Below are 10,903 nucleotides of genomic sequence, written 5' to 3'. Positions count from 1 at the left end.
TGGTGTTGTCGTTTAATGGATTTATATATACATTTAAAGTTGTAAAATTATTATAAAACACATAAAATGGTAATTCCAAAAACGGAGCTTTGTGCAATAATACGGATGTTTTCCCGAACATTTTAGTATTGGTTTTATATTACAATGTCACGTAGTTAAATTGTTTAATTAATTTAAATGGTAATTTTTATTTTTTTACATTTTTTCCCCTAGAAATTAAGCCTTGTGCAAAGTAAAGGGCATATATTTATGTCTATCTGAGTCAGTTGGGGCTCAAAACATAACAGCTGCAAAGAGTTTAATTGGCAAAAAAAAAAACAACGAATGTCTAATGAATGTCAAACGTCAAACTAACTTGACCGCCGTATCTATGGGAATGAGCCGCGGGCCGACACCGCAGCGTCAGGTGGTTTGGCGCCCTCACGCCCTCAGCGCCTTTGACCAGGTGATGCACTCTTACCATAGCGAGCCGCTGCTTTATATCTCTCACTGACACTGAAGATCAATAGTGATGCTTCGCTCGGTGGGTGTCGGATGGGGTCCAATCCAGCTTCTCGTTATGCCCCTCTTCCTGGCTGTGGTGAGTTGGACGCGGGGCAGGATGAATAAGGTTAGTAGGTTCGCGTGCTTATGCACTATTATGCAGCTTTAATTACGGGCTTTCAGAGTATAGTATGGTGAGTATGATAATGATAACAGTATTGAGTGAAAAAAATAATTCTCTTGCTTCCTACAAGACACTACAGAGTTCGCATGTTGTAGTGCATATTGCCTGTGGCTAAAGAAAGTTGTGTCCGCCGGGAATGTTGTTGTGGGGAGGGAGGGTGAGAGTTTGATTAACATTGGTTTAACAAAAGGGAGCAATAATAATAACAACAAAGTAATAGTAACAAAATAAAACCACCAACAAAAATAATAATAAGTAATATAACAAATGACAAAAATAATAACAAAAATAACAACAACAAAAATAGAATAAAAAAAACAATAATGCCAAAAAATAGGGATTTTTTGGTATTAACAACAAAAAATAAAAAATATAACAAATGACAATAATAATAATAACAAAAATAACAACAACAAACATGATAATAACAACAAAAATAATAATAACAAAAATAACAACAACAAAAATAGAAATAAATAGGGAGTAATATGAAATAATACCACAAATAATAACAATAAAAATAACAACAACAACAAACATGGTAATAACAACAAAAATAATAACAAAAATAACAACTACAAAAATTATAAATATAACAAATGACAAAAATAATAACGACAAAAGTAATAACAAAAATAGAATAAAACAAAAATAGGGAGTAATAGTATTAAATAATAACAACAAAAATAATAATTACAAAAATACAACAAAAACAGGATAAAAAAATTAAATAAATAATAGCAAAATAGGGAGCAATAATATGAAATACCAAAAATAATGACAACAAACATGATAATAACAACAAAAAATTATAATAACATCAACTACAAAAGTAATAATAATAAATATAACAACAACAAAAATAGAATAAAAAACAATAATAGCAAAAATAGGGAGCAATAATATGAAATAATACCAACAATAAAAACAACAAAAATAACAACAACAAACATGATAATAACAGCAAAAATAATAACAAAAATAACATCAACAACAAAATAATAACAAATATAACAAATGACAAAAATAATAACGTCAAAAAAATTAAAATAACAACAAAAATAAAAACAATAATAGCAAAAATATCAAACTACAAAAATAGCAAAAAAGAAAATAACGAAAATAATAAGAACAAAATAGCAAGAACAAAAATAAAAATATCAAACAACAAAAATAAAAATACTACAATAAAAATAATAATAGTAATGAAAATAAACAAAAACCGTAATAATAACAACAAAATTACTTGTATTATTTTAATTTACATCAAAAATAAAAACATTAATAACAAAAACAAAAGAAACAACAACAAAGAAATACAACAACAATAAAATAGCAGCAATAATAACAACAAAAATAATAATAACAAAAATAACAACAACAATAAAAACAATAATATATATTTTTAAATTGATGAGTGCTGGTGAAATGGTCACTGACTATCAGTCAAAGACCACAAACAGTTGATGATTTTAAATGATTTAACTGCTATATCAGTTGAGCATACACTTTTTAAATAAAGAATTAATATTGTACATAAACTATATAATCAAATATAAACCTATATACTAATAATGACTAAAAAAAGTTGAATTGAATAAATGTCATATTTAAGAAAAAAGAAATAATCCATTGCTTATTTTTATGCACACCAATATCTGTTTACCTCATTAAAATAATTTTTGACTAAAAATGTGACTACTGGTAAATTGGTAATACAGATAATCAAAAATCTGATTTGTTTTTTGTACAAAAAACTGTATTTATTGTAACGTTCTTTTCTTTCTACTAATAAAGGTAGGTATTAAATAAAGTATTATGACTGCCATCTAGTGGTGATTACTATGCATGACATTTGTGTGCTGTATGAACAGAATGTGTGTGTGTGTGTGTGTGTGTATAAATAAATAATAAAGGATTATAGAAATAATTTATATTTTAGAATGACAGAACATTTTTATTTGTTAAAATTTGAATGAATGTGTATTATTATTATTATTTTTATTATTAGCTACAGTATTTCTTTTCCTTTGTTTTTCATCATTTGTAATCATGTTTTGACTTTGTTCAGTTCACTTAAGTATTCCAGTGGTGTGAAATACATTTTAAAAAGCACAAATACACAAACTTTAAAATTAATATGAGGTTTTGAAAGAATTTCAGTAAATTAATTAAAATAGTTTTAGGGCACTGCCGTCACTGCTTTTCAACTTCCCTGTAATAAATGTGAGAAATCACCAGACTGAACTGAACTTATCGTGAGCATGACATGGCGAATGTAGGAGGAAAATGAAAAAATCAGATAAAGAGGCCGTCACAGAGGTTTCCATAATACATTTTTAATTCTTCAACGTATTCGACTGCTCCTATATGTATAAAAGAGCTAAAAGAGCACTTGGCACAAATGTTTAATTATAACTGAGGCATGAACACACCTCAGCACTGTAAACAAAGAAGCGTCCTGATGTTTACCACAAATCTCTTAATATGGCAACAAAAGGATCACAGCAGTGTTTATAAATCAAGTGGATGCAGTTTCTTCATCCCTGGCCTTGTCAAATTCCTGCGCGATCTTCAGCGCGGTGGTATTGAGCCCCACTGACTGCATATTTGTGATGATGGTCACCACCACCCCCTGTGGAGGAAGCTGCATCTGATTCGCTGTGTCGCTGGGTAACACCAGCAGGACGCTACTGGCCCCTACAGCGCCCCCTGTGTGTGAGACGTAATGTCTGCGGCTGCGGCACTGACCGTATTTCTGCCGTTTCTCCACCACCAGCCAGCCCTGGGCGTACAGACCGTCTTTGTCCCATGACGCCTCCGTTTTGTCCACTGGTGCCCATACGGCTTTGGCCGTGTGGGGTTTGAGGAAGCCAGGAAGCAGCCCATCTGTGTTCTTCAGTCCGGCCATCTGATAGCTGTAGAGCAGAGCGTTACCGAACACCAGAAGGTCACCCACACTGGACAGAAATCCACCTCCAGCCCATTTGTACGAATTGTCCACATAGGGGCAGTTCACAACACAAACTTTTTTATTGAAGTGGTAGAACCTGCAGGGAACAGGGGAGATGTTATACAGGTCAATGAGTGTTTAAAGGGGTCATATGGTGCGATTTCAATTTTTCCTTTACAGTATGTGGAAAATAATGTGTTTTTTTGAACCTTAAACCGCATAAACACATTTCATTACACCAAATATACAAAATAATGTTCTTTTTAGCAACATCATATGACCCCTTTAAGAAAGCATGGTGCAATCATATGAAAACAACAGGTTGGTTTTTACTATGATTTTGAAACACTTTTATACCATTTTCAAGAAAAGTTTCAAATAATAACTCTAAAAATGTAATGTGGTGTAACCATCAAGTAAAAAGTAATAACATATTTTCTTTACACCTTAAATATGTGAATGTACACATCTTAAATGGATACTCCAAAATTTTGTCATTAATCCCTTACCCTCATGTCGTTCCAAACCCATAAAAGCTTTGTTCGTCTTCGGAACACAATTTAAGATATTTTGGATGAAAACCGGGAGGCTTGTGACTGTCCCATTGACTGCTAAGTAAATTACACTGTCAAGGTCCAGAAAAGTATGAAAGACATCGTCAGAATAGTCCATCTGCCGTCAGTGGTTCAACCGTAACGTTATGAAGCGACGAGAATACTTTTTGTACATGAAGAAAACAAAAATAACGACTTCATTCAACAATTCGTCTCTGTGTCTCTCCGCATCACTGTAATGCCATTTTGGAGAATATCAGCTGGACGCAAGCAGCGTACGCTCTTCTGTGTCAGCCGCGCTGCACAGTTGCGCTGTTTTCGTTCAAATCAAAGCGTAAATACACGTAGAATAGCGTACGCTGCTTGTGTTCAGCGCATATTCTCAAAAATGGCGCTACGATGATGCGGATGGCAGATGGACTATTCTGACGATGTCTTTCATACTTTTCTGGACCTTGACAGTGTAATTTACTTAGCAGTCAGTGGGACAGTCACAAGCCTCCCGGTTTTCATCCAAAATATCTTAAATTGTGTTCCGAAACGAACGAAGCTTTTACGGGTTTGGAACGAGATGAGGGTAAGTGATTAATGACAAAATTTTAATTTTGGGGTGGAGTATCCCTTTAATCATTATTTTCGAAAAAAAGTTTTAAAATATATTTTTTCAAGGTAAAACACACACACATATATATATTTATATACTTTAGTATATAAAGTATATACATATATTATTTATATACTATAGTATTTATTGATATTATGAATTAATTTTTATTTGGATATTTTCAGTTTTCATATTATTTTAGTTTAAATTTAGTAATTTTGTTATGTGCTTTTGTCATTTTTTACTAGTTACAACAACACTGCTCCACATGACTTAATATTAAAATATTAATATTTACAAACAAAATTAATATTTTGCATCATATTTTTTTAACTTTTTCTTTTGAACATTTATTTATTTATCAGTGGATTTTTATTATGCTGACATTTTTAACTTTTTGATCCCCTAAAATCAGAATTCAGAAAATGAACAACATGTTCATCAATTATGTTTAAATTGCATGTTTAATGTCTCTTTTACCTGGAGCGGTTGTACATGATGGGGTCGTTTTCGTCCGGTACGGTGTTCAGCATGCCCAGCTCTTGAAACATCTTCATCATGTGGTCGAGGAAGCGCTGACCTGCTGCTCTCTCCACCACGGCGCTCAGCAGGGTGTATGCATGCGTCGAATACAGGAACGTAGAACCTACAGCAGTCGTATAACACAGAGTTAAGGACAAATTACTGCAGAGAAACATCACTGTCCAACAGAGATATTCTGCTGAACTCCTCATTTTGAGTTCCAAGAGAGATCAGGTTTGGACCGACATGAGAGTAAGTAAATGACGGTAAGCTATTCCTTCAAAAGATCAAGATCAAGATATCAAGGCAAGATGCTCTAAAAATAAACCCAACCTCACAACACATTATAACAGCGCTTTGTTGTGTGTAGTGAAAGCAGTTCCCCTCAGAAACACATTCATATAACCCCCCAAATCAATATTGAGGATTTTCTTCCAATAGTTCGTGCATCATGAACAGTGAGTGATCTGCCTGCTACAGTATTTTTCTCTTCAATGCGTCCGTCTTCAGCGTCTCAGGCCTGTGTTAATGGGCGTTTACAGACTTCATATTTTAACATAAATGACATTTTGGAAAATGATTGCATTGCAACGCAGTTTGTGTAAGTCCAGAACAGAGACGAGCTGCTTGCAATAAGACAAAAACCGGCCGGTTGCCGATCGCGTAAGCTCCAGGGGAAGCCATCCTACACACACGTGACTGACCGCTCGCTTGCACCAACAGGAGGAGGAGGCTTGTGTTACTCTCTACACTGCACTCAACCTGAGGGATTCCTACACTTTCAGTCTTTTAGGAGACATGAAAAACAGCGCATACCGCAGGAACGGTATAACGGAAAATATTAACGTTAGTGGTTTTGAAACCGTGAAATGTTCAAACCGCGGTATACCTTGAAACCGGTAATCGGCCCATGCCTAGAAAGCATACCGGGTTTAAAAATCAGCGGATCATCTTTGAATAAGTCCAGAGCCTGGATGACATTCTCAAAGTTGTCTTTGAGGTAATACTCCTCCTGCTCAAACTCTTTTTTCCTCAGGCCTCCTTTGGCCTCTTTGCTTTTAGCGCTGCTGTCCTCCGCTTTCGGCTTCTCTTTGTTTTCATCTGAGCTCTTCTCCGGGGGCTTCAGAAGGCGCTTGGCTTTCTCCCTGTCCTCTCGCACTTTCTTGCCATCTTTCTCATAGTGACGGATGCCACTCAAGTGGGACAGGAGCATCCGGGGCGTTATTGTTACCTGGTTTAAGGAGAGTGGGAAGAATGCTAAACCAAACCGAATGAATTATTTTGTCGGTTTGGCAAAAACGATGAAAATTCCCATAGACTTTCATTGAGGGGGTCAAAACTTTTGAACACATTTAGAGTATTGAAGCTGCCCATCACAAGCAAAGCTTAACGTTTATGCTAGGACAACAAGCAAAGTGCTAACCACGCAAGCAACATGTTATCAATGTGCTAAATCATGCTAGAAACATTCTCGGAACATGCTAATTCATGCTAGCAACATGCTAAGAACATGGAAAAACATTCTAGCAGCATGTTAAAACATGCTTGCAATGTGTTAAATCAAGCTTTAGCAACATGGTAAACATGCTACATCATGCCATCAACATGTTAAATCATGTTAGCAATGTGTTAAATAATGCTAACAACACACTAAATATGCTAGCAATGTGCTAAATCATGCAAACAGCACATTAAACATGCTAGAAAAATCATGCTGGCAACATGTTATGTTAGAAACATGCCACCAATGTGCTAATTCATGCTAGCAACATGCTAAATCATGCTATAAACATGTTAAATTATGCTAACAGTGTGATAAATCAGGCGACAACATACAAAAACATTCTAGCAACATGTTTAATGCTAGCAATGCCTTAAATCATGCTATCAACATCCTAAAACATGCTACCAATGTGGCAACATGCAAAAACATGTTAAAAATGTGTTAAATCATGCTGGTAACATGCTAGCAATGTGCTAAATCATGTTAACAACATTTTATTGATTTTGAGTAAAATCTTCAAGCTTAAAGCTTTTCAAAGTTTAGAACTTTCAGACAAGGCTTCAAACTTTACTCATCTAGCTCATACATTATTAACAAATAAGGTGAGCAATAAATTCACATTAATCAGTTTAGTTATAAATTAATTCAATTAAAAACATATTTTTAATGGATGTACTCACATCCTCTCCTTCATATCGTTTCTGTGGGAACTCTGGGACGTATTTTTGGACAGGAGCATCTAGATCTATCTTGCCGTCCTCCCAGAGTCTGGCGACGGCGGCTGCGGTCAGAGGTTTACTGATGCTGGCGATTCTCATCACTGTGTCCGGACCACAAGGCACTCTGTTCTCCAGATCTGAATAGCCAACCCCTGAGAGACAACAGACACAGCCAGTGGTCACTTTCTGAGCTACTGTTCTAACACAGGCCTCGAAGTGAGTAAAGGACTGGTGCACTTGGATGAGGACTTGTGGCCATCACATAAATGTGTCATTTTAAGCATGCATGGATTTTGAAAATCCTACAGTAGTGCAGACTACCCAAGAGCCTTCCAAGCATCAGTGTGCGGTGGGAGACTTCCTACCTTCACACCAAACATGACTGCCATCCACTGAGACTCCGATAACCATCCCAGGAGCTCCAGCTTCATCCTGCAAAATTATATGACTTGTCTGTAGGTCATTGTGCACTATAACTGAACTATAAATTTAAAATGAATATATATGAGCAATATAATATTGCATTTATACAACAGTTCGACAGCACGAGTGTGTAAATACATAAGAAACATCAATGCAGAGTCTTTAAAAACCCTCTTTTGTGCGGAACTACTATCTTTGTCCTACTGTCCTTTCATCTGTTTAGGGTGATTTCAGATGACAACAATTTGTTGGCTGCGTCTTACAAGGTGTTGTTGAAAGTAAAAAGAACTTGCTTGTTTACAACCCTCTTTCAGTGTCTTTCAATATAAAAGTCTTTACTGCGGACTCATTCATAAAAACAGTCTCTTGTCACATCCAATGACAGTATAATGTAGCTGAAATCACCATCACTAACACACACGCACACCGTTTCTCAATACTAAACACTATAATTAAATACTGCTATTATTTATTTAAAATATTATTTGTTGAATAGTAACATTTAATAAACAACAGCCATCATAAAAGTTGCTAGGCAATTCAGTCAAAAGTACAAAGGCAGCACACTGATATAACAGCTTTAAAGTTATAGATTTACCCAAAATGAATGATATCTCATGTTTAGCCACTACAGAAGCATCAGAGCCAGAGGCAAATTCCAGAAGATCTGGCCGAGGTGAGGTTGCTCTCGGCAGATATATATATATATATATATATATACACACACACACACACACACACACACACACACACACACAACAAACTAATATGCTAAAAATAAATAAATGGCATAAAAGTAATAACGTATAGTAGTAAATAAAGCGTGGTCCTGATACCTGTACCTTTATCCGCTGCAGCAGGTCTCTGCTGGTTTCTATAGCCGCTGTGTATTTGGAGGCAGTCTGGGCTCTGTGTCTTCGGTGCGATAATAAACAACAGCCATCATAAAAGTTGCTAGGCAATTCAGTCAAAAGTACAAAGGCAGCACACTGATATAACAGCTTTAAAGTTATAGATTTACCCAAAATGAATGATATCTCATGTTTAGCCACTACAGAAGCATCAGAGCCAGAGGCAAATTCCAGAAGATCTGGCCGAGGTGAGGTTGCTCTCGGCAGGTTCATGAGCGCTGAACGACGGCTGACGCCCTGGAGCTCACATCTCCGAAAACGTTGAAGCAAATTTTTAAAAAGATGTTATTGACGCAGAATCACGATACTTCAGCCCTAGAGCCAGAACAAAACCCGTCCCGATACCGAACAGCCATAAAACCGGGTGTCGGTTGTTGTCGGATGTGATGACAGGTCTCCTGCCTGTTGAAATTAGTCTCTTCATCAGCTGATCTCTGAACTTCACTCTGGATATCAACAAAGACGCAAAGGGCTCGGATTTCTGAACACTGAATTTCCATTGTGTGCCTATGAGACCCCGTGATATACACAGTAACCGAGACATGACTGCTTTACCACTAATAATAATAACGATAATAATACATGGGGAAAAGGATGAAATAGTTTATAGGAAGAGTACAGCCTGAAGAGATCCCGTTTGAACTCCGCAGAAGCAGTGACAGACAGACAGCTGACAACCGGACTATTTTACAGAATAGAGGCCCGCCATTTTAAAAATGTTATATATATATTTATTTGAATATAAGTAATTATATTTAAATTGAATTAAATTATATTTAGCATATTTGTATTAAAATCTCATGATCTGTAACATCTAATTATCTTCAAAATAAACAATCTAAACACAAACGTTTAACCGTTTGAACTTGTTTTAACCAAATAAAATGTTTACGTCTGCCTGCATGTGATTTTTATTTTTTTTTTTCAGAAAATGTTATTTTTTGACCGGATAGTGAAGGAAACTGGAGTGAACAATCAAACTAATCTAAATGTTGATGAGATTTAATCGGATAGTGAAAGAAAAACACTTACTTATTCATGGAACGGTAAAGGGTCTTTTAATATGAAAACTGTGGAGACTTTGACCAACCAACGGCTGATTGGCTCGTATGACAGTTGTGACTCTGATGTCAGCCAATCAGACGTGGGTATTCTGCTCTTGACAGCAGGCCCCGCCTCAGCGCTGTTGTCACAGCTGTTATTTTGACATTTTAAGTACAAATATTAATATATATGTCACTTTACACAGCCTACAGGCAGTTTAGTGACGCATAATTCATTGTTGTGTGTTTATTAACAGGAACGATCAGTTAACATATCGCTTTGTAGTATAAAGGACCGGCGGAACCCACATGCTCATGTTTTCTGCGCTAGTGAATTCTGTTCACTCAAAACAATCATTACTTTTGTGCGACTTACCGGATCTTTCATGATAACGGAGTGTAAACAGCAGCTCACCTTGCCAGAGGCTCTTCATTCTGTGTGTGGATACGTGTATAAAATATGATATAAATAAATGCTTAGATCAGAAGAAAAAACAAACAAAAAAAACTAAATAATATATTTAGATCAGAAGAAAAAAACGTTATTTCTCAAAAAAGATAAAAGTATATATACTATTATTGTAATGTTTAGATAAGAAAAAATCTATATAGAAAAAAAATGTAAAAAAAATATAAAAAAAATCCTTGAAAATATAAAAATATTTAAATGCTTACATCAGAAGAAAACATATTAAAAATATACCATTATTGTAAGTATATTATTACGTTTATATCAGAAGAAAAAAAATTATATCTCAAAAAAAGATGAAATTATATTACACAAAATGCTTAAATGCTTAGATAATATATTATTGTAATGTTTAGATCACAAGTATATATATATATATATACATATATATATATTAATACAAATTATACATACACAACATATATTTATAATTATATACTAGCCATTTTTATTCACGCTAAGTGGATTCTTTCAGCATTCATTTTGTCAAGATATGCTGAAACAGTCAACAACAACCCTGAATTAGTCCAACTT

At 35.0% G+C, this 10,903-nt stretch overlaps 1 protein-coding gene across 2 annotated transcripts; it reads right to left on the bottom strand.

Moving 5' to 3' along the window:
* Positions 1–2,946: 2,946 nt before the first annotated feature.
* Positions 2,947–9,531, bottom strand: LOC107662437 (serine beta-lactamase-like protein LACTB, mitochondrial). Of its 2 annotated transcripts, none has more exons than XM_016452462.1 (7): positions 9,148–9,531; positions 8,783–8,891; positions 7,889–7,955; positions 7,485–7,675; positions 6,228–6,531; positions 5,259–5,424; positions 2,947–3,717 (listed from the first exon to the last, which is right to left on the bottom strand). In XM_016452462.1, the coding sequence occupies exons 1-7, from the start codon at positions 9,399–9,401 to the stop codon at positions 3,189–3,191; spliced, it is 1,620 nt and encodes a 539-aa protein (XP_016307948.1). In that variant the 5' UTR covers positions 9,402–9,531; the 3' UTR covers positions 2,947–3,188. The 2 variants fall into 2 exon arrangements, with proteins under 2 accessions (XP_016307948.1, XP_016307949.1); XM_016452463.1 differs by having other exon boundaries at positions 2,948–3,717; positions 8,789–8,891.
* Between the last annotated feature and the right edge of the window lie 1,372 nt (positions 9,532–10,903).

This window comes from Sinocyclocheilus anshuiensis, unplaced genomic scaffold, assembly GCF_001515605.1.
Source record: "Sinocyclocheilus anshuiensis isolate Anshui unplaced genomic scaffold, SAMN03320099.WGS_v1.1 scaffold807, whole genome shotgun sequence".
Classification (NCBI taxonomy): Eukaryota; Metazoa; Chordata; class Actinopteri; order Cypriniformes; family Cyprinidae; genus Sinocyclocheilus; species Sinocyclocheilus anshuiensis.
Note: the sequence above shows the minus strand (reverse complement) of the source record. Positions and strands in the feature narration are given on the sequence as shown.

Bases quoted from the DNA above. Each gene is read 5' to 3' on its own strand.
- LOC107662437 (XM_016452462.1), bottom strand. From the start codon at position 9,401: ATGTCTCGGTTACTGTGTATATCACGGGGTCTCATAGGCACACAATGG. The intron at 5,425-6,227 runs GTATGCTTTCTA...CGACTGCTGTAG, and splicing joins TCCGCTGATTTTTAAACCCG to GTTCTACGTTCCTGTATTCG. The intron at 3,718-5,258 runs GTAAAAGAGACA...TGTTCCCTGCAG, and splicing joins ATCATGTACAACCGCTCCAG to GTTCTACCACTTCAATAAAA.